The sequence below is a fragment of the Sander vitreus genome, chromosome 2 (genome assembly GCF_031162955.1).
Source record: "Sander vitreus isolate 19-12246 chromosome 2, sanVit1, whole genome shotgun sequence".
Classification (NCBI taxonomy): domain Eukaryota; kingdom Metazoa; phylum Chordata; class Actinopteri; order Perciformes; family Percidae; genus Sander; species Sander vitreus.
Genome location: NC_135856.1, coordinates 15,536,286 through 15,562,345, shown reverse-complemented (window position 1 = coordinate 15,562,345; position 26,060 = coordinate 15,536,286). Strand labels below are relative to the sequence as shown.

At 42.9% G+C, this 26,060-nt stretch overlaps 2 protein-coding genes across 2 annotated transcripts; one reads left to right on the top strand and one right to left on the bottom strand.

Annotated features, from left to right (window-relative positions):
- The first annotated feature begins 3,361 nt into the window (after positions 1 to 3,361).
- prr36a (proline rich 36a) lies at positions 3,362 to 14,988 on the top strand. Its single transcript, XM_078279947.1, has 4 exons — positions 3,362 to 4,000; positions 4,175 to 4,268; positions 11,310 to 11,488; positions 11,705 to 14,988. Exons 1-4 carry the CDS (start codon positions 3,409 to 3,411, stop codon positions 14,308 to 14,310), a joined length of 3,471 nt encoding a protein of 1,156 aa, XP_078136073.1. The 5' UTR covers positions 3,362 to 3,408; the 3' UTR covers positions 14,311 to 14,988.
- Positions 14,989 to 21,629: 6,641 nt separating this feature from the next.
- Positions 21,630 to 24,629, bottom strand: c2h19orf67 (chromosome 2 C19orf67 homolog). The gene is made up of 7 exons (XM_078268835.1): positions 24,506 to 24,629; positions 24,038 to 24,236; positions 23,819 to 23,957; positions 23,142 to 23,251; positions 22,312 to 22,509; positions 21,991 to 22,131; positions 21,630 to 21,756 (listed from the first exon to the last, which is right to left on the bottom strand). Exons 1-7 carry the CDS (start codon positions 24,627 to 24,629, stop codon positions 21,630 to 21,632), a joined length of 1,038 nt encoding a protein of 345 aa, XP_078124961.1.
- Positions 24,630 to 26,060: the final 1,431 nt, after the last annotated feature.

Here is a 26,060-nt window from a genome sequence, read left to right as displayed (position 1 = left end):
CTGCAAGATTAATCAAGTAATTGCAATTACATAACCATAAAAACGTTGTGCTGTGTTCGTGACACTCTAGTCTCTGTGTGCACTGCAGTCTCCCTTTACTTTACCAACAGTATTAACAAGATGAAGCCACCCTGTCTTAAGAAGCTTGGTGTTTTTATTGTTTTACTGTTAACTCGCTTTGCGATCTCTTTTTCGTCTCGCTTTTCCCTCACAGCCGCTACACTAAGTCCGACACCACTCACTGGTCGCGCTCCTCGCTTGCGTCACCACTCGCACACCGACTTCACACACTCAACATACCTGCCATTCTCGCTAATGCCTGATTTATGCTTCTGTGTTGAATCTACGTTGAATCTGCCCTCTGAATTACGTTACCCCATGGATGTATTAAGCGTGCCCCTCGTAACAACGTCCACAAAAGATGTGAGCAATCAGTCTGTTTAGGCAGTAGCACGGGTCGTGTATGGAGCATGCAGACTTTAAGAAGAGGTTGTACAGATTATATTTTGTAAATTAACAACTGATTATATTACACCCATCTTAAACGTCAGTTTATAAGTTTCGTTTATTTGTTTCATTTGTGCTGTTGAGCAAAGCAAAAGTCTACTTTGAAAATATTTTTATTTTTTTTATTTGAAAAAAGTATAAAGTAAAGTGCAAGTAAAAAGTATTCCACATGTATTTCTTCGCTCGTTTTTAACTTTGTATGTTCACGTTGAAAAAATACTCATTTCAAAATGTTTGTATTTTGTGCATTTTCCTTGATAATCGAGCAAGTAGAATAATGATAACATTATATTGCAGTATTGTAAATCACAATCCTAATATAACTTTTTCTCCATATCATGCAGCCCTAAAACCCACCAGGAATAAAATCGGAAGGACCAGTGAGAAGCAACCCTGCTAAGCACTTCTCTAGGTTCCCAATTTGCTAATGGCTTCCTATTCATATAAATTGAGTAATGACAATGGATATGATTTACGCAACACTGACCCAAAGGCTCTGCACATTAGCTAATTGATTATCTTTTAATGCTTTTATATTTTACGAAAGAACGGACAATCCAGACTTTGTGTTGGTAGAGAGGATACTGTCCACCACTTCCTTTCTGTGTTGAGATTTGTAACCATAGAGACCAGAATAAAACGAGAGACGGAAGAAGGCATCAGGAGGAAAACGAGCATTGAGCCCAGGTTTTAACTTTTCCATGGCTGAACCAAAGGGTAGGACTTCATTGTTTGAGGAGACATTAGGGGGTTTCAGTGGCTGTATGTACAGGTGTGGAGTCTGTGGGGAGGTGTATTCAGTGGTTAAAAGCTCTAAACTGGCCAAACAAGTTATTAAAAAATTGGATACAAATGGTCTATTTAGGCATTTGTCTTTTGATTTGTGAAACATTGTTGTTGCTCAGCTTACCCCGAGTACATTGATACAAAAGAGTTAAGACTTGCATAGAAGTTTTTTCCCTCGTGAACAGTAGTGCAATCAAAGAAACATTTTTGGATCTGGGAGAATGGGGCCACAGTATTGTTAACTCAGATGTTGATGTGTAACTGGCGAGGAAAAGTCTGTTTTCTAACTTTTGGACAACAATAAGTGCTGATTCTTCAGAAGACTTAATTCTAAAAGTTCTGTTAAATTTGTGATACAGATGCTTACTCCATCCTAAAGACAAATGTTTGTAGATTTGGTTATTATTCTACTCTGAGGCTGTATAAAAGCACCACGTATCTCATGTCGGTGGAAAAGTTTGCTCATTGGAACTTGTCATCTTTCCAAGATGTTTTTAGTTATCTGGCTTAATGGCTTGCATATCATAAATCGTCTACGGCCATGACCTTTAGTTTGCATTGGAAGGGCCGAGTCTGGTCTCTTTCTGAATTGCTGTCATGGTTTGTTCATTCTTATTACTACTTCTGCCTTTCTTGCCTACTAGAAAAAAAACTATTCTCTTTTACTCTCCCTTTTTCTAAGGCTTTTGTTTTGTTTCATTACTTTGTCATATTATAGTATGTCTTTGCTTTTTTTCTGTCCCTCTCAATCTGTTTTTGTTTCCTCTTCAATCAATCTTAGACAGCTTGTTTCCTCAGCCATACAGAGCTTCTACTGGCTAGACCATATGTGTAGCAATTTACTGGAAGCTGATCCATTAGCAGTGGGAGGAGGGTTGGAACAAGTGGCTATAGGAAAAAAGAGGAGTAATGGGGAGGGGGTGGGGAGAAGCTACTGTGGTTCGTGGGCCAAAGGAGGGGGGGGGGGAGAGAGAGAGCTAATGTGGAGGATGTATGTGAGTAGTCGTATATAGGCCTTGCACTCATTAACATATCACCCCTTCCTCTTCATCCAACTCACCACAGCTTTTTCTAGTCTACATCAGAGCATGTGAGCAGAGTAGAGTGGTGATCATTTCTGCTCCTCCCTCGCTGAGCTGTTTGTTCTCTCTGCTCCCCTGTTGAAGCCGCGCCAGGGCGCTGCGCTCAACTCCGTTTCTTCCCCGCTCCACTCAAATCAAAAACAAAAAAAGACTATTCTTGACGGAAAATGGTGATGGACTGAAAAAAGACATCTGCTCACATGCTCTGCTCTACACCGTTTTCAAGCTTTCCATGAGTGCTGTCAATTAGGATTCTCCTAGCACACAAATCTCTGAGCGATCACAGGATGATGTGACAATTAACATCTGCATCTGCTCAACAGAGAGGAAGACAATGGCTGACAAGTGGGCCATTTGGTGCTTGTTTTCCACCACCTCCCTCTCCTCGTCCTCTGTGGGCTGTGTCATATCAGGAGATTGTAAAGCCTCTCTTGGCTTTCGGCTCTCCATACCACAGCTTTTTCCCTTTTTCAATTTCAAGACGCTGGAAGCCATTTGGAGCACAGTCACAAGTCATCAGTTATTTTTTTATATTTCTACCCCATAAAATGTGCAGTTAAAACAATCCACGATTCCTTTTATTGTGGTATTTTAATAGTCATTCCTAAGTTTATTTTGGTACCGCACGGATTAGGATGCATTATTAGTAGTTCTTTTAGATGGTGGAGTGGAGTGACTGGTTTAGAAAACAGATTTGTTGGCATCTCTCACTGCTCACTTCCTGTTTTTCAGACTCCCCCAAATTCCTTGGAGGCCCCTTGCCATAAACAGCATTTCCTTTGGCTGACAGTGACATGTTTATCATATGACTTCATAAGTAGTGCAATAGTGTTTCAATTATGCATGTCAGATGGGGTGTACAGTAAAATACATCCGTGATGTCCTTGTGATGATGTGTTTTGTTCTTCTATAGGACAAAGTGTGTGAGTAACTGGCCAATCAAGACGAGTGTGATCCCCTGGACCTTGTAAGTCAGCAGCAACTTCGGCGTCCACACCTTCAGAAGGAGGGAATGAAACCGGATGGGGATACCATGGAAACCACGGAGCCCACTGACTCTGCAGCAGTAGCAGAGCCCTCCTCATCGCAGGACAACATAACGGAGCAAGCCCCATCGCAACCAGAGGAAGCTGCAAATGATGCAGCACCCGGGGCTGCTCCGATGGCCAATGGCAAGCCAGTGGAAGCAGACCCCAAAGTCAAACCAAATGCTGTTGCAACTAAAATACAGTCCACAGCCAAATCTGCAGGAGCTGTTGCGACCAAAATCCAGCCCACAGCCAAATCTGCAGGGGCTTCCGGATCACGGCCAGGGACGGCCTCGCCCCGCGCGGCGAATTACGTCAAATCCTCTAAAAATGTCTCTGCAGCTACAGTCAAGAAAACCGCAGCTACAGCATCAGCAGCGGGGGCTGTACCTAAAAGACTGGTGGGTGTAGCAGCCGTTTCCTCCGCGGCCAGGAACCAATCTAGAGTGCCTGACAAGAAGCCTGTTGGACCGGCCAGGACTGCCTCAGTCGCTGCTGCCACAGCAACAAATGGTACCAGACCAACAACAGTGAATGGCATTCCTAAGAAGAGACCAGTAGCTGAGACTGTTAATGTAGCTAGACCTAAAACCACAGGTAAGTCTGAGAGATAAGTAAAAATGAATACTTATTTCATGTTGTGTCTGAATATATTCATGACACTTTTCTCTTTCTTTGACAACCTATGCTTAAACATCTTTTGCTTTTTCTCCATTTTTTTTTTTTCTTCTATATAAGCTAATTTTGTATGTTCTTCCATTTTTTTTGTAGCTACTGCCGGCAGAGCAGCGGCGTCCACTGCCCCAAAACCCAGCACTTCCACCACAAGTAAAGCTGGTGGTGCCACCGCTTCAAAGACCACCAGGTACGCATGTCTATCACAGACAGCAGTGTGATAAAGTAATATGAACGTCCAATGGTGCAGTGTCCATTGAGCACTCAAACAGGCATTTGAATAATAAACTAAAACCTTTTTATTGGATATAGCAGTATACAGACAAAGTCTCAGTGCTTCACATGAGAAAAATTGTTAACTTTATAGTCATGCGGTTGGGAAACTTCTTTTTATTTTTCTGACAAGAACACTCTTTCTCTGCTTTCTTTCTCCCTGCTCCGCGTTGTTTGTCTGTCATTCACACACATCTTCCCCCTCTCTCTGAGATCTGAACTTTTTAATCCCCCTTACAAACTGGATGACAGGGTGACTATTTATGCCCTGAAAGCAAGCAGTGGAGAATGATGTCCATTGTGGTCTTTGGGCCGTTATTGAGTCAGATTTCACTTCACGAGTGAGTCATGTTAGCAGAAATAACCTGAGACAGAGGGCCTTAACAGAGGCAGTGATACTGAAGAACTACCACTTTGTACCAAACAGACCCCCTGGTAGAAACCAGCCCCACCTCTCCAGGGCAAAGGGCTATTGACTTGGATCATAATCCCTCTCATACTGATTTGGTGGTTTGGATAGAGAAGGCTTTGGTTGAACTAAACTTGCTCAAAATGCTGCTCTCAAATGATCATTTGGCGGTTTTCATAGTAGATCCGGTCATTTACTGCTATTATCGACTAGAAAGCTTTTATTCGTAAGACTTTTTTTACTCGAAAGAAATTCAAGATATCCAAGTGAAATGCAGGCTTTCATAATATTTTGCCAAACATAATTATCAGCTAGTGGTTTCTTCAAATGTTTGTAAAATGATGTGATTACATTCTCTCTCCACTTGTCTTCCTTCTTAATGACCTCTTATTAAATAAAGGAACACTGTGCTGCATCATTCTGTTTTCTGAAGCAGCACAGGGTAATTGCATTTTCTTTGCTATAAGAAATAATATAATGCCCATTTGTATATAACGGCACCAATTTATATACCTCAACTCTTAAAATTGTAGATATAGAAGTCTCAATTTCCTTTTATTTTCTATAAATCAACTGATTGTGTAGTCTTTAAAATGCCCATGCCAAGTTCTTAAATTCAGTTAACAATTTATATAAAACAGAAAACATCAGCAAATTTGCATACTGGAGAAGCTTGAACCAAAGAGTGGTTGTGTAGTTTTCGCTTGATAAATTACTTAATTGAATGACCGTTTCACCACAAGACAATGGTATCATTGTCAACAGGGGGTGGTGTGTGTGTCCCCTGAATATTGAGACATTTCAAGTGTTGGAGTCTGATTACAGTAGCACGTCATCCCTATGTGACTGTTTCCTGGCTTGTTCCCCGGGACGTTGACATCAAGCACTCGCCTCTCAGCGTGCGACACAGAGGACAACAGGAGAACAGCAGCAGGTGTTCACCCTTGTGACAGATGAAGCATGTTGCAGTTTGTGCCACCTGCATGTGAAAGTTGGTGTCGTGTCGAACCCTTTTGTGTTGCAACAGTAGTAGTGGTGTGCTTTTCAGTCAGTGTTGGTGTTCGTGCTGGCTCTCTGGCAGTAATGCCAACAGACCTTCTCTCAGCTCGGGTGTTGACTTGCAGAAGTCATGACACTGAGAACAAGAGCACCAACAGTCCATAGCACTGCATTCAACAGAATTGAATGGTGTTAAAGGATTTGGCAAACTACCTAATGAGATTATTTAGCTGCAACACAGTGGCTGATGCATAGCCTCTTCCTTTTACTTTTGCAGCATCTTCTTCGTAATTTCATTCCTGCCATATTGTTTCTTATATTGCTGAGACAACAGCAGTTATTGTTGCCCAAGCTGTCACACAGGAACGAAAAACATTTTTAAAGTCAAGTATCTGCAGGTAAATCTCTTTTCTTGTAGATCTTTTGAGGTAGACGGTAAGGACAACATGCCCCTGTAAGTGTGTTATCACACACCGTCTGTGGCCGGTGTAAAGACCCGCCTCCCTCATGAAGTATTCATAGTAATTTGCCCAAAGGGAGGAAAGGAAACGTATTGGGTTTTAGATGATTTTACATTTACCAGAGCCTCATTCATGTAGAGCAAATACGATTTGGTCATTGTGTTCAGCTATGAGCTCCTGGAAATAGGATTTGTGCTTAGGTGTAGTGGGAATAAGATTTGATGGAAGGATATGGTACAAAATGAAGTAAAATTCTGGATCCGGCATACAATCCATCTGAATGACAGGAGGATGTCAGCATTTTTTCAGCAATTCTATTTAATTGTATACAATTACATTCACAGTAGCATCCCCGTCTCTCTTTCTCCCCTACCTCCCCCTCACACATATACAACATCACCTCCCACCCAACCCCAACAACCCTTGGGTCAGGAGGATGTCTCTGTCTCAGTGGCCGATGAGAACACTTGATAACTGAAGTAGAAGCTAAATGTTGTAAAATCTGGCACCAGCTTTGCTCTTCTTTCCTCCGATGGGTTATGGTGTCCTTGCACTGACTGAGCAATCCGTCTTTGTCCACCCCACCCCGTCTTTCAGTCTCCCTTCTCTTCCCCCCCCCCCTCATCCCTTTTTTCTGCCGTCTGTGCATGTACAGTGCTGGGCATTTGGCCAGGATCTCCCCAAGCCCTCCTTACAGCCTAACTTCCATCAAAATGTCCCCATTACTAACTCAGTCATCGTTAGCTGCATACAGATACTGTAAATTAGTGTAGTTGTGTAACATGAGAAGGACAGTGATGATGTTGAAGAGATGATTTATGTTCAAAGGATCCCCATTGAAAATGGATAGAATTGATGCTGGATAGTACTTTTTGGTCTCTCAGATACAGAATGTTCCTTTATTATTCAAATAATAGGCTGTAATGGAGAATTTATCTAAATTACACCAAAACCATTGCACTGGCCTTAGAAGAATGGCTTGTTTTTATGCCACACACTTTCTTCTTACTTTTGTTCTGTCTTTTTATGTTTGTCTCCCTGTCACATCTCCCAATTACTTCTGTCTTGTCCTATTGGAGATAAAACTGCCATTTCTCCCCGACTTGGTAGAGGGCAGGATTACTGTCCTAATAGAAAAAGGCCCATGGCATCTATCACAGTGACAGCGGGTGCCCAGGTCCTCCATAAGTGCCAACACTGTCTGCCATGTTATTGCTTGGCTGCAACATTTCATCTCAACTTTCCACTGAGCTGATTTCAGGCCTCCACTCTGTATTGTCAAGGAGATAACTGTAGGCCCACACAAACCCTAGGAATGTGTGCTCCTCTCAGGAAGGAGTAAAGCAGCTGGTTTTGGACAGCCTACAAGCCAAACAAGGTATTGTTAGGGTGCTCCATTTCCATTTGTTTTCTTGAAGGAGGCCCTTGATGTGAGGGGGGAAAAGGACAGAAAAATTTGTACTTTGACTGCATTTTATTTGTAGGATGAGCTTACTGCAACAGGGATAAAGAGTATCTCCTGGCCAAGCCCTCTCCTTTCTCTTTGGTTTGATTAAAACTGAATAATTTAATCTACAGGAGCGAGTATGCCAAGGGAGTCTAGCCTCCCAGCTGTATTTTTAGAAGGAACAAGAGGAAAGAGGGAATCATGGGTGAATGGATGTAGTAGGTCAACTTCAACAAACCTCCCCTGGCTCATGTTTACACTTTTGATTTTTGGCCAAATGTTGCAGCTGCTCAGTACGTTATCGGTGTGTTTGCATCTGTAGTAAACATTTGTGAATATTGTCTGTAAAACAGAGTCCATAAAGTGCATCTGTGACTTGTCCTTTTGCTGACCTTTGCCCTTTAAAAGGACTTTGTGTTTGGTCATTAACCTCCTGTAGATGGCTGTGTAGTGCCCCCCATCCTCCCCTTGGACTGTGATTTGTATTGATTTCAATCCTCTGTTGGCAGGAAATGTAATCCATACTAATACACCAACAACAGGACCACCAGCCACCACCCACAATGTTTGGAATACAGGCTTTAGTGGGCCTGTCTGTTCTCTGTGCGGTCCCTCTGGATCAAACCTTTTTATGAGTTTAACTCATCATGAAACAATGGAGGGAGGGGTTGGGGTTATATTTTGTCTGTGACCTCCCCTTACCCTTTATTCCCATCCCTTAACCCTTATCTTCATTTCTGTCTCGGTCTAATTTCATCCTTCAGTCTCTCTCACTCTTCCTTTGGAGAAGTCATTCACTTAATGTCCAACATGATTCCTGCTATAATTGAGTGGTACTGTCAATTCATATTTTGCTCGCATGCAGGAGTAGATATGAAAACAGCCTCATTTAATGCACCTTTTCCTACCTTTCCCCCATTGTTTTTCTGCTCGTTCATCATTACCCAACATTCACTCAGGGCAGATTTGAATCTGTGTCTGACACACTTCCCACTGTTTGGGCTGCACTTCACATTACAACTAAAATCTTCTGTCTGATGGCAGCTAATTACAATATCTCATGAGTCCAGTCTGTGCAATGGTCGTATGATCTTGGGGAAACAAGTGGTCATTGTAATGGTTATTGTAATGTGGGTGCAGGCACGCTGCGCTGCTGGAAGCCATCAAAGTCGGTGGGTCTCTGTCAGTTCATGTTCAAGACTAAGTCCAAAAGAAGATGTAATGGAGATTGTTGTAATTGGTGGTGGGGGTCACACAGTTCCTTAAGGCAATTACATTTGATTATGGAGCTCTTGGTTGTTAGTTACTCATTTTTATTAGAAACAGATGTCATGTGAATTATGTACAGTGCTTAAGGTTTTGCATTGTTTTTGCACACCAGGGTTCAAGTGTAGAAATGATTGCTAGTATTGCCTGCGGCTGACTCCCCCCTCATTTAACTGACTGACTTTGTTTGTAGGTTAGGCAATGCAGCAGTGCATTGCAGCACAGACTACGTCAAATTCTTGGAGCCTAACAAGACAAATGTATTGTGTGGAGATTTCACAGAGCCTAGACTATAGCACAGCATAAGCAACATTTAGTTGTTTTTTTTAAATTTATTTTTTTGTGTAGGTTACTGCACAGATGTCACTGACAAATCACTTTAACGGATCAATTTAAAAATATTATAAAAGGGTGACACGTGGAAATGCGTTATAATTGCTTGCGTCAGTTGATCTGCTCAGAGCCTCATATGGACAAATGATGGAGCAAGTAAAAGACTGCTGCAAGAATCAAAATATTGATTTGCTTTTAGTTAAAAGAAAATATGTGGACATAGCCACACACTCCATCAGGGCGCAATAGATTTTAAAGGATCCTGCTCTGCTTTTGAGAAAATGAAAGCTCAGATGGGCCGATCTGGAATCTTGCTCCTTATGATGTCATAAGGAGCAAGGTTACCTCCCCTTTCTCTGCTATGCCCGCCCAGAGAACTTGGCCCACCCATGAGAGAGAAGCATCATGGCTTTCAAACAAGCAAAGTGGCAGTTGGTCAAGCCACATCCCCACTCTCCACCTTGCCCCCCCCCCCCCCCTCTCTGCAATAGCTACAGACACAGAAATGGCACATACTAAGTAAAGCTCATTGTGGGACTGGCTCTAGTGGCAGTAATTCTGCACCAAGGCTCTCTTTCGGGAAAGAGACTTCAGATACAGTATTAGGGGACCACTAAGGTCTATATAAAAGCCATGTCATGGGACTTTTAAGTCAAATGTCATTGTAATGGCTAAACTAACCTACTCGAACACTACTGCTGGCATGAGAATGTGGTTTGACCTACAGTTCTGGTTCTAGACCCAAACGTGATGGCTCCAGGCAAAAGTATAAAGTTTCGGGTTCAGGCCATTTTGTTGCATAATGCTTAGTGCTTGGATGGGGTTTGTGTTTGGATATTTTCAGATGTGGTTTTCTAAGGACTTTCTTTCTCTCTGCCTGTGCCAATCTCAACTGAACCCATGTGTGTCTCGTGTAACAAGCAGGTTTGAATTGGCAAAGAGAGTATAGCCAAAGCTTACATTGGCATGGTGACCAGTCAGTCATTTATGAAATAAGGCAAAATACAGAGATAGGTTCAGGTCTCAAATTTGGACTTATCAGATTCAGTCAAGGATGGAGTTAAAGATGCAGGAATTGGCTGGGTTCAGGTCTCAGTTTTAGGCCGTTTTTAGGAACTCTAATTTGCTGATTCAAGAACTTTATTTATTTATTTTTAAACCTAATGTATTGAGTCTCCAAGAAGCAGTATGGTGATTTTAGAGCACTGTTGAACATGTAGATGGGTTCAAATTTGCTAAGTGAACCAACGTAATGTCAAGTTATAATGTGGGTGTTTAAGGCTGTAGTCCAGTGTGTCTGTGCGTCTGTAAGGGCAGAGCACATATTGAACCATTTTGCTTGTCTAGGAGAGGAGCCTAATGGAAGAAGAGAGGAAGTGGGGAAAGGAGTTTTGGCTTGTTGTAGCTGCAGTTGTGGTGATTGAGTGGAGTGTGTCACGTCAGAACTCCTTTTTAAACGGAGTAGTAGACCAGGAGCTTAAAATGGGATTGATTTAATGACCGTTTTCTACCTTCCTACCCCACCTGCCGTATGTGTTCTTAGCTATTATCTCCCCCTCTCCTCTTTAACCATATTCTTGCTCTGTCCTCAATTTCCTTCTTCTTATGTTTGGCCATCTCCTCTCCTCTACATTAGCCATTTTCTTTGTCATTCTTCCCCAATATAAGTTTTCCATTCCATCTTTCTATTATATATTTTTTTTTTGTCATCCTCCTCATTACACCCTGTCCTCGCCTCTGTGAAGTGATTGGAAAATGAAGGAGGCATTACAGTGTGGCAATAGATGGATGGTGCTGTGTTAATGGGTTCCCATTGTTGAAATTGCTTTTGTGGTTTACATTAGGACGGCTCATTTATGCTTGTAAATGCATGTAGAGGCAGAGTATCAGATTTCATATTTGGATCTTTGCCAACAAAGTTAACATTTTATTTTGTTAATGGACCACAAAAATAAAACTGCAAAAACGTGTTTTTTGTTGTGTTTTTTTGGTTTTCTATTTCTTCAGTGTTTGTCACCTGAATGTCGGTTTCTTTTCCTCCAGGCCTGCCACAGGTCCCTCAACATCTCGCCCTGCATCCACCACATCCAGGCCCACCACAGCTTCAGTCAAGCTGTCCACCACTGCAACTGCCAAAACTGCTGCATCTAGAGTTACCACAGCACCCTCTACTGGCAGGACCACAGCGGCACAGCCTCCCAAAACTGTTGCTACTAAGAATGGTAAGGAGTTGCGCCTTGTTCTGACTCAGAGACCCTCTTCTAAAGCTATGTTCCATTTACATTTGGATTTCATAAACTCATCTGATGGATTTGGTTTGAAATTGTCAGGCTAAAAGGTCTACAATAAAGAACCACGAAGTGGTTTACTTTAGCCACACAGGAATAAATGTTTTATCAGATTGGGTGAATTGACACTTGTTTTTCTGTTTGCACCAGATGTCAGTCGACCACCTTCTGCTGCAGTGGCAAAGAAACCTACAACGGCTACAACATCTGCTGCTACCAAAAAACCTGAACCCTTTAGACCAACAGCCACCGTAAAGCTTAACTCTGCCTCCAAATGGTCCACAACAGCCAAGGCAGCCGACCCCAAGGTGTCTCAGTCCAAAACTCAACAACCTGTTAAATCTACTCCCACAAAGAAACCTGTAGCTGCTGTTCGGTCCCTTGCCCAAAACAAACAGCCCCTTGGTCGAACCCCACCTGCCTCTCCAGCCCACAAACCTGTAGACGGCAGCACCCCTCAGGCAAAACGTGGAACCAAACCCACTCAGGCTGTCACACCTTTCAATTCTGCCAAGAAGACAGGTGTTTCAAATACTACCACACCAAAGAGTGCTGCCGGTGCAGCAGTAGCAGCTGCCGCAGCAGCAGCAACTGTGCTAGCAGAAATGCAAACGGAGGCTACACAGTCCTTCCCACAAGGATCATCCCTTGCTGCCTCTGCACCAGAGGAGGTCCCTCCCCCAGTCCTGGCCCAGGATACCACACCAGAGGTGGTACCTCAAGAGACTGCTCAAGGACATGCAACTGCTTCCTCTCCTCCACAAAGCCCTGCCAGGACAGCCTTACAACAAATGTCTCCACCCCAGGAGCAGCTAGAGAGCAGTGCCCCCTTACTAACAGCGCAGGAGCAGACCCCTGCCCCTGCTGAGCCTGCATTACTACCAGTGGACTGTCCTCCAGATCTATCCGAGGAGCCCGTTTACCTGTTAACCAACCAAACCCCCTCCACATCTAAAGCCCTCCCAGCAACAACAAATGCCATCCCTCTGATAGTTTCCCCCACCAATCAGAATGAGGAAGAGGAGGATGAAGAGGAGAGGGAGGGAAGCCAGCTGGTTTCTGTGTCTGAAATGAGTGGAACCACACAGCCCACAGAGGAGTCTCGTCCCGGGTCGGCTGGACAAGTAGGAGGGTCTGCTTGGAGGGCTGGTGGCGCCTTGCTTTCTGAGCTGGACTCTGAGGAGGTAAGCGGAAGCCAGCAGGGTGCGTCTGAACTGAGTGCCCCTGGTGTCCTGGAGGGCACAGAGAGCATGGATGATCTGGGAGACGGCAGTCTCAAAGGAGCCATTGACATGGAAGGAGCCTCAGCAGGTTCACCTGACTTTGAAAAGGTTCCTGACATACCAGTTAATGACTTTGATGAGGATGAGGAGGATGACGATGATCGGGTGTGTGACATGGATGTGGGCTCAGAGCGGGCAGATGAACCGCAGAGACCCAGGCATGACAATGATGTGGAGGAGGACGATGAAGATGTGGAGATGGCTAGTGAGGGGGTGACAGAGAGCGGGCTGGAAAGCTATGGGAATGCAGATGAGGATGACTTTGCTGAAGACGAAAGGCTGGACAACTTAAACAGAGTGGTAGAGCCCCCACCTCCCCCTCCTCAGCTGCCCTCCGCCCCAGCTGCTCAGTGGGACCAACCAAACCCCTTTGCTGATCCCTGGTCAGAACCTCTTCAGCCACAGCAGGTTCTTGAGCACATCTCCCAGCCCCCAGAGGTGGCAGGAGCGGCTGCAGCACGCCCTTTGGCAGATCCCTGGCATGCAGACTCTGAGACCCCAACTCAGACCCAAGCTTGGCTAGAACTAGGCTCTGCACCTTTTGTTCCTGAAAACCAAGAACCTCCCCATCATTCCTCAATCATAGACGAGCCACAAGATCTAGATGCTAAAATGTACATGGATCAGTCCAGCCAAGCCCCAGTTCAGACCCTGGGCCCAACTCTTGTCTCTGCCCCAGCAATGTCGCTGTCAAGCACCCTAAGCAGTGAGACCAGCACACCCGAGGAACTCTGTGACTACAATCGAGACGGGAAGCTCCAGCCTCAAGATGTGCAAGGCCCGGTGCTTTCCCCACAGCCGGACATGGACCGGGAAGGAGATGAGGAAGCTGAGACCCTGCCTGCTGATGAAGTCCTGGGAGGCCCTGCAACTGCCCCCACTTCCAACCCCTCCTCGACCTCTGTTACAGAAGATGAGGCCAGCGACACAGAGGGAGAGGCTCAGCTGGAGGATTCCTTGGAGAGTCCATTGGTCATCCACATGACCTTTGACAATCAGCCTCCAGCCCAGCGCTGCCTGTCCACTGTGGAAGAGGGAGAGGAGGCTGACATGGAGGGCGGTGCAGGTGAAGACACCACCCCACCTTCGGCTACATCGTTGGCATCTTACGGCTTTGACACGATGACCACAGCTTCAAACTCCAACGCCCAGTCCACAGGGGAGAGCTGCATCAAGAGCCCTGGCATCTTCTCCCTGGAGGAGCTTCCTGAGGAGGCCAAGGAGCCCTGTCTGATCCCGCAGCCTCACACCCAGCCATGCCTCACTGAGCAGCAGTACATCGAATGTGGGAAGCAGGAAGCGGAGTCTGATGAGCATGTCGGGGAGGAAGTGCCGGGGCCAGAGGAAGCCCTGGACCCTTCATCAACTCTGAGCACTTTGCAGCAACCAGAGGAAAACCCAGATGACATCCAGCCTCCCTACTATTCTACTATCTGTGAAAAGACTGAGAACTCTTTTGCAGGTAATGTATAATTAATCATCTCCCAACAGCCCAAGTAATGTCCCTTAACTCCCTCCAGCCCCAGTCCAGCCTCTCCGAAATATATCCCTGTTGTAGCTATTGTCGTCAGTGTTTGTCCTGAAATCTCTGGGGGTGGATGTAATCAAAGTTTAACAAAAAAAGAAACCGAGCAAAAAGAGGAAGAAATTAAAAAGGACAGCAGTGGCCCTCTGATATAACATTTCAATAATGAGTATATGGCTTAAATTCCTGTATGTGCAATAGCTACTACTATTTACTCCTAATGTGTGAGCGTGCCTGGGTTTTGGTTTCTGTTTTATTTAACACATAATGATGTGGTTGCCCTGAACTGGCATGGATTTGACTTGTCTGTTTACAGCTCTTCAAGAGAAAAAAATGAAAAAAATTAAGCATAACAAAAGAAATGTGGAATGAACTGTTTAACATGTTTCATGTGTATTTATCCTAATCCTTTTTACTGAACAAAACTGATAACTGACTAAGTTTTGATTGTATATTCCTGTTAGAATTCACTCTCCTACCTTAAGATACAGGCAATCTTCCTTATACCTGATCACTCCTCATCTCTTCTTGCACTTTAAATTGTACCCCAGCTTTTTTTGTGTTAATCCATTTTTTGGAGTAATGAACCTTTACAACTTTAAATAAAGATTAGATTTTTACCATGATGTACTCTCAATGTACAGTTTTATTGAAATGGGCTCTGGGAATGGCATAATTATGGTCCGTGTGCGAGACAAGTCCTCAAACACCACTGAGATTAATTTCAAGGTCTTCCAAACGTCCAGTCATTTACTAGTGGCTCTATACATCTCATTATATTGCGGACACTTCAGCATATCACTGCTTTACCCATACACTCACACAGACACTCATGCATATATTGCGGCCTTTCCTTTGAAAACTGGACACTATAAACAGTGGAACTCATTCCCTAGCACAAACCACATAACTGGAATGAATCTGCCATGAGTTGATCATCCACACCACCAGACCTTCTCATCCATGGATCAACTTTGCCATCTCAAGTAGCAAAAGAAGTCTGACATCTTATCTTCCAGCCTCGAGAACCCAGCCCTCCTCATTCTGCTACTTTAATTTCCCTCCAGTCCACTCTGGGTGTGTTGCTGTGTTAGCACTTGTCTACTGCACTGTTCTACAACACTCTACAACACTGTTAATGTCAACTTGTGCTCATGCATGTCACTGTTGCACAATGACTTGACTTTCATTACGTTACTTTGGATTGGTTTGTTCAGGGTCAGACGAATGGCTTGGCTCTAGAACTTGATGTACTATGATTCCTTCTAAAGCCAAGCGATTTATTTCTTGTGATGCTGGATAAATGCATGGTGAGCTTTTGCATGTATAACTGGTTGACTAACTATAAACTCCATTCACGGGTGACGAACATTGTAGCTCGCAAAAAGCTTTTCTGTGGTTGTTTGTCTCACCATAGTTGATAGTGATTGCATATACAGGAAGTTGGCTGCTTTTTATTTAATTTTTTTTGCACACAAATTAATTTTCTGGGTGTCTTATTTTTAAGATTATATATTTGGAGAAAAAAAAGAGGTATGCACATTTGCTCTCTGCACAAATTTCTTTACCCTTGCCCTAGCCACCACCCCCAGTTACCTTACCATAATTATGGCATAAAATACTAGTATTTTTTTTTCCACAAATACTATGGCTCCACCCCTCTGAATACTTAATAGGCTGTATCTGTCACTGCTGCACAGCTTTCAAACAATGTCCCACTGTCACTTGTTCAAAGTACAAAACCACAAATAATTTCCGGCCAGTTTGGTGCTGTAGGCTACTGGCAGACCTTTGGGCTTGGCTTTACAATGCTTCCACTATTCCTTCAGCAAGTATGAGCCTCTGAAGGCCACCCCCTTCCCTCTATACCATTCTGCTTGTACTCACACTGCACTGCTGTCACTGTCCTGCTGCCTGTGACCTGTTTTATAACATCACGCTACTGTAATCTTCCTTCCCGCTTCCTCTCACACAGGCTTCACTGCACTAGCACATCCTCACCGCCGCGATCTCTCGGCATACCCCAGAACCTACTGCGACATCGTCAAACCTCACGTTGCCGCCGTCACCCCGCCGAGGCTGACCTGTGCGGACCTCCCACCCAGGAGCCTCGGCCAGCAGGCGCTGAGCCCCCAGCTCCGCCGGCTGGAGCAACACCAGAGACAGCTGCTGGAGCTGCAGCAACGCAGGGAGCAACAGAGCATGCCGCTGGAGGAGGCGGAGCAGGAGAGGAAGAGGAGGGAGGAAGAGGAGCAGAGGAAGAAGAAAGAGGAAGCTGAGGAAGAAATAAAGAGGAATGAAGAAGAGCTGGAAATGAGAATGCAAGAGCAGGCAGAGGTGACGAAGAAGGAAGAGGAGGAAAAATTGAGGAAGGAAGAGGAGCTCAAGCAGAGGAGAGAGCTTGAACTTCAGCTACAGCAGCAACAACAGGAACTGAAGGAGAGACAGCAGATCATGCAGTGGCAACAAGAGCTGCAACAGTCTAATAAAGGACAGACCGTGCTGCTGTCCCCTTCCTCTGGCCTCTGCACCATCTATGAAGCCCTGGAGAATAGTGACGAAGATGAGGCTGAAGGTGAAGAAGAGGGAATAAAGAGGCTCAACCCCAATGAAGAGATGGCCAACTGTGAAAGGGTGACGTCTGATAAAGACAAATGTCGAGACTCTTCACCGTCCACTGAGAGCCCCACTCCTCTCCCAGACTCCCCTCTGTCATCCAGCAACCCCTCCCAGGATGGAGATAGCTCCTCCCCTTGCCCTACTGAGTCTCCAGAGCGACCTCCACCCCTGGACCTGGACTGGGGGAAGAAAGTGGACATAGTCCAGCAGCTGATCAATCAGACCCTGCTGCTGAACAGAGACGGCTGCTCGTCCCTGCTGCTGTTGCCGGGGGGTGCAGGAGGCACACTGAGCCCCCTGGAGAGCAGCCTGTGGCCCAGCCTGCTGCCTCCACTCACGCCTCCGTCTGCCACCATCACCTCTGTTAGCAGTTTCTCCCCAGAGCCCACTGGGAGCTCCCCACAGGGAGAGTGGACCGTGGTAGAGCTGGAGACGCATCATTGAGGGGGGTGTGTGTGTGTGTGTGTGTGTGTGATTTGACTCGCACACTTAAGTACAACATCTGTGGTACTGTTAAACATGAACAACACGCGTACAGGGAAGATGACACAAGTGCTGTCTATTTATGCACACAAACGCACAACAGATATGATATACGTGTATGCAGAGCATACTATGTATGCGGAGCAGCCCACATTTACTCTACTGTTAACTATAAACACTAGGGGTGTGCAAAAAATCAATTCACATTCGTATCGCGATTAAGCTCTACTGATTTCAAAACCGATTCATAGAATTCAAAAAATCGCTACCTTTTTTTTAATTGTAGGTCTACTGCAGTCACATGGGAAAAGTAACTACATTTACATACTTTGAATTTTTTTTTTTTTTATCGAATCGTGTTTGAATCGAACATATAATATGATATTGAATCGTGACATTTTCTGAATCGTGCACCCCTAATAAACACTATAAATTCATATTTACTTCAGAACAACGGCTGTACAGACAGCTTGAAGTTAATATTTGGGCTGGGCAATGCGGGGGAAAAAAAAAAATATCTTCGACATTGATATACATCCCAATGTCTCATACTTCTACAGGGTTGTTTAAATTCCAAAGCATTTCAGAAAGAGAACCTGAGAGAAATACAGTAAAATCCGTGACAGAATCAAAAAGATGCACAATAAGTAAAATAAATATACTGCCCAGCCCTGGAGTGCTACTGTATAAACTTGTGGTGCTGTAGATCAGTGGTTCCCAACCACACGGGCTCACAACATAGAAGGGTAGAAAAAAGAAACCCGTTTCTGCTACACAGTAAATTTTTCGAGCTTTTAGCTAATCATTGCTTCTTCTTTTTTTTTTTTCCTTCTTTTAAACTAGTGACTTATTTTAAACTACTGAATAAAGTTTAAGTATTCGAATACAGCGACTTGAAAAGGGGGGGGGGGGACACTTTTTAGGCCATCTCGTCACAACCTGTAGATGGATGGAACGTGTGACAAATAGACCGAGCTTTGCTTTAAGGGTTCATAAGGTTAAAAGGTTGGGAACCACTGCTAAAGATCCTCCTGAGAGGCAGGGATCTCTAATTGTACTGTTAGAAACAAGCACATACAATGCTAATACCAATGCTTGGCGCATTTATTTACCAACACCAAGTTCTAAATGCTGTTTTTAAAGCCTTTTCTACACTTTTAGGATTCAAATTCTCCGTATGCAGCCTCAGTACAGTAAAGACATAAACAAAATGAGTGTGTACTGAGGGCAGGAAAGTCCCCGGTGCTGCCAGTGAAGAAACCGCATCTCCTCTCAAGTAGAAAAACACAAAACGTGACACCACACTGAAACTCGGCACCTCTCTCACCGCACACTCCATATCCTTCATCACTGCAAACACAAAATGAAGACTGATTATAATATTGCGGGTTTTTTTTTTAATCCCTAAAACACCTGAAACCATGTGATTACTGACAGAATCCCATGATGCGTCATTGCTACTGATTTAAATAGTTGGAACTGGACACTTTTCATTATGCCAAATCTCTGTGCCATGGCTGGCCGAACACACACACACACACACACACACACACACACACACACACACACACACACAACACACACACGACGGTGCCAAATGGCCACTATCAATCGAAGGTTTGACTGATAGATTTGATTGTTTTACTGTGTTCTTCACCTTCAGTGCTTTTAATTGAAGCCATAACTGTTCATACATGTTGATGCTCGTTCTTATCACATTATTTAAAAATGAGAATACACTGGAGATGTCTTACTACTGAATAGTGATAAAACAACACTGATTACCAGGTTTCTGAGATTGCGCTTATTCAAATTCAGTCTTGTAATTTGTATCAATTTAAACTGGTTGATAATAGAGGCTTGGACACTGGCTGGTAAAGTGAAGTTCAACTTATTTATTTACAAAATTAGATCAAAAAAATGTATTGATTAGAGATAAAAGAGGATCATCCTATTTCACTACATGGTCTCAGTCTGAGCTGTTTGGATCTTACAGTTCTTTACCAATGGTCAGTACGACGTGTAAGCATTTCCATTTGAAACGCAGTCGGTCACTAATGAAGTTTTAGTTATATTCATTTATGTGCATAGTTTTGAAGACTTGTTTTTGCAGGAAATGCCTTTTTATGATCACTGTTCTGGAGCCACATATTAAATTCTTCCATATGTGTAGTCTTCCTTTAGGTCTTAATGCTTCTATTTTAGATAGAGGTATTTCAGTCACAGGCTACAGGCAGATGCTAGCTGGTTATTATACAAGGACTTCCACACTGGTGCAGTGCACAGATTTTACACTAGAAGACTAACTCGGGGGTTTAACTGATACTGCTGTGAAGGTCGGGGCTCACTTTATTGTGAGACATGAGAAAGGTTAGTAGAAGTGAGGATTCAATATCAGGTTATTCTGGGTATTCACTGTTTATTGTTGAAACTGCGATGAGCTACGGTATGGAAGTGTGTGTGTGATTTAAATCTTCATAGCTGTGCTGTATATTGATGTCAGTCAGTGTTTAAGACGGTCACTGAGCCTCACTGTAATGTCACAGGCTTAACGATGTTGACATTTTTAGGACACGTTCAGTAGTTTCCTGACAGTTTCTTGGACTGTAAATCTAAATGGACAACATAAATGCTATCGAAAAACTTTATTTCCACTCATGTCCATTTGAATCTCTTTATTGTATTCAGTCAGTTCTTGGCTTGCTGCCCTGCTCTCCAGTGTCAAATAGCTTATAGGCTGATTTTTGTTTAATAACTGAATTGAAAGCAGTGAGCCAGGTAGGAATCTGCATCCAGTGCTTTCACCTTAATTGACTCTTAGGCAGATTCTGCCCTTTACTACTGTTGATTCCAGCAAGAGAAATTGCCATTACCATCACCCACTAATGTGTCCTCTTTATTAAAGCCTATGTGTAGCAACAGAGAAGCAAGCAGGTGTTTACGCTTATGTATGTCTGCTTTCCCGTCCTCCAGGTAGGACACATTATGTTGACTGCATTTTTGACAAGCTGGACTTTTTAAATGTGCTTTCTTACATGTCTGTGTAGTGTTTTTGTAAGCATTTATGTGTATATTGTTTTAAAAGACTGCTCACTGTAATGAAGGGAAACTCCACTTTACTTTTGTACTTTAGAGATTTTGAAGTATAGTAGCCCTTTTAAGAGTCATATATAGATTTTTATTGAATAGAGAATGAAGGATGTTGGTTGTAAATGGTAGATTTTATTTGTTGTAAGTAAATTACTTTCTTATGTCCAGTCAACAGAAATGATGAGCTGCATGACTACAAGGTCAAACTGAACACAGTAGGCTGACGTAGGAGTGTGTTACTTGGGCTCAAAGTTATTAAATCTCACATTTTAGATATTAATTTATTGAAAATGAAGTGAGGCATTTGAGTACTAATTTAAATGGCTTGAGGAACCTGTTGAAATGAAGTAAATGGGCACTCTCGCTTGTGGGATCATGGCAGCTTGTTTTAAAATGTAAAGTTTTCCTTGTTTATTCTGGGCTTTCTGAAAAACAAATCTGTGAATTCAATGAAACGTTTCATGTAAATAAAATGTTTTTTAATTACGCTTCTGGACTTTTTTATAACAAAATCTGTTAAAGTGTGAACTGTTGTAAAAAAATGTAAAACTTTATATTTACAATCTCTTATAAAATCTTTTAAACATTAACACACTGAACAAAATAGTGTGCAGCAAACAAGAACTAAATGGACTTAGCACAGTATACAGCATAAAACAATCTTTTTTTTTAACATAACTTGACTATTGAACTTTGTTTTTGAAACCAACACTGGTCACAGTGTATTATGAAAACAGAAGCCTCTTCAGCTTTAAATGTGAAAAAACCCAACAGGTCCTGAATGCATCAAGTCGTTTAGGCTGAAGTATCACATATTTTACAGTCATGTGACAGCTCGGGTGTTTCTGCTCAGACATCCAGACACGTGAAACCAGATGTTCAACCTCAGAATCTCCCATAAACTCAACGATACATTCTGCTTAATAACTATCTTGAGGATTTATCTGCAGCGTCCTGTGTGATCTAAATCGGTGCGGTCTCTTTTCACAAGCTGTTTATCCCTGTACCAACCATCAAGGATGGTGTATCCCAGAGACAGATGTCATGTGTGTGTCAATACACACCACTGATATAATCACTCTGTTGTCTCGTGTGACAGCAGCAGCTGCTGCAGGTAGTCTGTAGCGCTGCAGCTAGACGGCTCCTCGCTGCCCAGAAACAACAGCCTGTGATAGTCGGCCTGAGGAACCTCGCACATGATCCTGAAACGAGCAGCAACACGTACAAATATATATGAATCAGGCGACCTAAGAAGACTGTTGCAAAGTTATTGAGATCTGACTATTTAATGTGAGGAATGTTTGTCTTTGGCTAGATCTGTCACTTATCTTTTTCATTGTTTACATGTTACTCCCCCAGAGGGCGCTGAGTGATTGAAAACTGTCTTAAAAGCAGCTAGAGAGCAATGAATGAAGAAATGTAAATCAGTATATTACCAGTCATAGATGTCCTCTGTGTCGGGGGTCACCTGCACCCACTGACCGATGGACCACATCCTTACCACGTCAGAGGCATCTTGGCTATCCCCGCTAGCCTCTGCGTGTACATTAGGAATGTCCTCGTAGCACAGGAAGTAACTGATTGGGACGGTGGTAATAAAAGATTAATAACAGGATGTATATTGGTTAAGTAAGATGGGTGTGCCATATATCTTAGTATCAATCAGAGGAAAAACAGTCTATCAAAAATGTAGAAACAGAGAAAGTAAAAAAAAAAATAAAAAAAAATAAGAGGGTGGAGCTATCATCCAGACTCACTACACTGTGTCGCCGACTATTTCTGCCTCGCTCTCTTCATCTGTCTGCTGCTCGTCTCGGAGTCTCTCCACGTTCCAGCGCATGCGTTTGTACAGGCCCGTGTCGACCCGGGCCAGGTACGGCGTGGGCTTACAGTAGCGAAACGTGGTCACCCTCAGTGGACCGAGCTGGCTCTGACCGATGCAGAAGTGGGACACACTTTGAAACAAACGGGAGATTGGGGAAGAGGATATGAAAATGGATTGGTCCCTGTGGTGAAATCCAATGTTAGAAAGATAAAAAGTCATCCTGCCTGGATCAACTGTTTCCATAGCATACTGACACATGTACAGTATGAAGCACAGCATGAGTTTCCTCTTCTACAACCTTCCCTGATAAATTGAAGGTGTTACTCTAACCTCAGTAGGGACTGAAATTAGTAAACACAACTATGCTGTGAGGTAGCTAGAGAACACTGAAGCTATACATGGAAGAGACAGGTACCTGGCAATAAGCTATAATGATGAAGCAGATCCTACAGGAAAAGAGCAATAGTTTGATATTGTTCAGGAAATGTATTCAGTGGAAAGGTTGATGAAAGATTTTTGACAAATGAGGAAAAGTGGATAATTTACACGAAACCAAATGTTGCATGAGTTAATTAAATGTTTGAATTTGGGATAATTAAATGCATATACTGTATGTACAGTATGTCTTACTATCCCATGCAGACTTTCTGCTCTTTCATGTTGTTTTTGTGCTACTGCCACATGTTAAAATGAGTAAACATGTATTGGTAGAAACATGTGTTGTTCCTCTGAGTGTGTGTGTGTGTGTGTGTGTGTGTCTACCTGTTAGGCTTGGTCTCATCCAAACAGAGGACATTGTAGCTGGCGTAGGTCAACACCAGCTGCTCCAACCTGTCACACAGCTGCTGAGAGAAGTCCAACAGCTGCACGCGCTACACACACAGACACACACACACACACACACACACACACACACAGTAAGCTTAAACTCAAATTGTAGCTGTTAATGTTTTTACACAGTGCACAGTCTCATTCAGCAACAGATAGCGATTCAGTGAATGAACAGGTTCAGCGTGTGCCCCACTCGTTGCATTGCAGGAGTTTTTATATGATCATGAAACACACATTCCCCACCCTTGTGATACAAAAGCTGTTTACAGAGTTGCTGAATTACTCACTCCGATCTTAAATAAACATACATCAATGTAAGGCATGTTGTCTGTAGGTAGCTGGTGTCTAGCCAAGCAGTTTTGGTTTTATGACATGACGTTTAAATAAATTCAACAGGAACATCTCTTTCCAGAAAAAGAATTCCATTACTTAATGCTTAATGCTTGACTCTTTAATGCACATATCTCGGATTTCGCAGAGACTATTTTTTTTTTTCAGTAAAAAGTAATTCCAATGTTAGTTCCAAAACCAAATGAAAGCAAAACGATCACCACTGGTGAGAAAATGTCTTTTAACGAGTGGGTGCATCAGCCCTTTAAAACACATACCCTTGTGTAGATGTCAAAAGGCAGCGGGGTGTGCTGAGACACGGTGCTTGTGGATTCCAGGTGGTTAAAGAAAGGCTGACAGGTGTACAGGAAACTCGGCACTGCAGCAGCAAGAGCCTCGCTCTCTAGATGACCCTGTCTACAAAAACACAAAAAGAATCCTAAAATAGAAGATATACCCAGGTAACATTAGTGCATTATGGCTAGCCAGGACCCTACCCATCGACAAGGCAGTCGTGTAAGTCATCTGCTTTGCTCATGAGGAACTGGAGCTGCAGCTCAATGGACTGGAGGTGTCTCTCAATCCACCTCATCTCCAGACAGTTGCAGGCCTCACAGTCACAGCTGCAGGCCGTATGATCACCACAGGGTGGAGCCAGAGTAACGACAGCCAACAACGACAGTGGCTCCTCCACCTCTGAAACCCCAATGAATTTTAAAAGACACAACAGAAAGAAAATGGTCTCATATACTGTAGAATATAGAGCATATAGACTATTTCCACATTTCCCCCCTATTTGCAATTCAAAATACAAATAACTACCAAGTGAATTTAAAGTAGTGGTTATTTTGGTTGTTTTAACAAATAACAACGGTATAAGAGTAGTTAAATTGAGTAATATCAGTTTTTTTTAAATGACACATCCATGTTTTCAAAGCATGCTGGGAATAGCATTAATATTTGACCTCCTTGTCCAGTGTTAAGACTCTCCCTGCAGTCTGAATCCCTCTCACCGCTCTGCAGGCCCCCAAACGAATGTTGTTCCGGTGAGTTTGGCTGCACCTCAACCTGAACTTCAATGTCTGTCATGTTTTATGCTGTAGATAAGTTGGTATTTCTTTGGAAACCTGTTGGAAATAACACGCCACATTAACTAATTATTTTAGAGCCGTCATACACCGAATGACCTGTCAACTCTGCCGCCTTCGTCTCATCTAAAATGACTAGACTCGAGATGGCGGGTGTAAAAGCCCATTTAATGCTAGCGAGCTAGCTAACTATCGCGATGCTAGCAATACACGCAAGTTTTAGCAAAGTCACGTTTACATTAATAACCTGGGATAACGACTGTATACCAGTCGGCTAATTGGGGTTTTGACTTAATCAATCCACAAGATTATTAAATATCTAATCACGCTGCAGTCTGTTGATTTTAATAGCAGATGAGCTAACATTAATTTATCTAGCGATTAATCTAATTTGCTGTTACCTTCTTTTTACCGTCGCCTGTCGCCGCTCTTTCTGGTTGATCTTGCTGCGTTTTCTAAAAACAAAACTGCGGATTAAAGTTAATGGTCTCAGCAAGAATTATTAAACATAAATCAACTATTTTCATTGTTTGCTTTTGTTGGGGGTCTACAATACAAAAAGATTAACATAAATATTTTAAACAAAATTACTTTTTTTGAACGTTTTTTATGTTAGAGCTGAACCCATTATGCTAGCTCCATTTATCGTCAGAAAAGAATCAACAACTAGCTTAGCTACTCGCTAAAGTAATTTCTCAAATGTTAGGTTTCGCTGCTTTTCTCTATTTTATATAATTGTAAATTTAACATATTTTTGCACAAACCAACTTGTACCTAAAATATTAATAGGCTAGTGTGTATTGTTTGTCTTTCAGTCTTGCTTGCCTGACATAATGATAGCATGTGAATGTAATATTATACTAAAGTAATGAGGAAAAAGACCAAAAATTATCATTTTAACATAGCCATTGTAGACCTTTAAATATATCTGTGTATCAAATAACATGTCAACATGTATAACAAATAGCTTATTGCTTTCTAATAACAATGTCATATAAGATAGAGGTGTATCCTGGAGCATCAGAATCAGATGTATTGCCAAAGTAAGTTTTCACCCACATGGAATTTGCCTTGGTGTGTTTGCTGCATACAATAAACATATGAAAATGTAATAAACAATAGAGCAAAGTACTGCAACAGTTAAGACCAAAATATATAGAATAGAAATATTACAATAGCAAATATGTAAAAGACACTATAACAAATATGTACAATATAACTGACTGTTCTATGGCTGTACGTTTTTGTGCAGGGTGTGCGGAATATTAATCTGGATGTGCAAAAGTTCACAGTAATATGCGCAATAGTCAATGTGTTAATGTAACGTGCATTGACGTTGGTTGGGGGGTTAAGAGTCTGTCAGAGTCTGTCAGTGGGGGTCTCTGGCCTTGTTGATGAGGCCCACAGCAGTCGGAAAGAACTGCATTGGGTT

Bases quoted from the DNA above. Each gene is read 5' to 3' on its own strand.
- c2h19orf67 (XM_078268835.1), bottom strand. From the start codon at position 24,629: ATGACAGACATTGAAGTTCAGGTTGAGGTGCAGCCAAACTCACCGGAA. The intron at 24,237-24,505 runs GTCAAATATTAA...TTGGGGTTTCAG, and splicing joins TCTTAACACTGGACAAGGAG to AGGTGGAGGAGCCACTGTCG. The intron at 21,757-21,990 runs GTAATATACTGA...TGCTCGTTTCAG, and splicing joins ACAGAGGACATCTATGACTG to GATCATGTGCGAGGTTCCTC.
- prr36a (XM_078279947.1), top strand. From the start codon at position 3,409: ATGGAAACCACGGAGCCCACTGACTCTGCAGCAGTAGCAGAGCCCTCC. The intron at 4,001-4,174 runs GTAAGTCTGAGA...TTTTTTTTGTAG, and splicing joins AGCTAGACCTAAAACCACAG to CTACTGCCGGCAGAGCAGCG. The intron at 4,269-11,309 runs GTACGCATGTCT...CTTTTCCTCCAG, and splicing joins ACCGCTTCAAAGACCACCAG to GCCTGCCACAGGTCCCTCAA.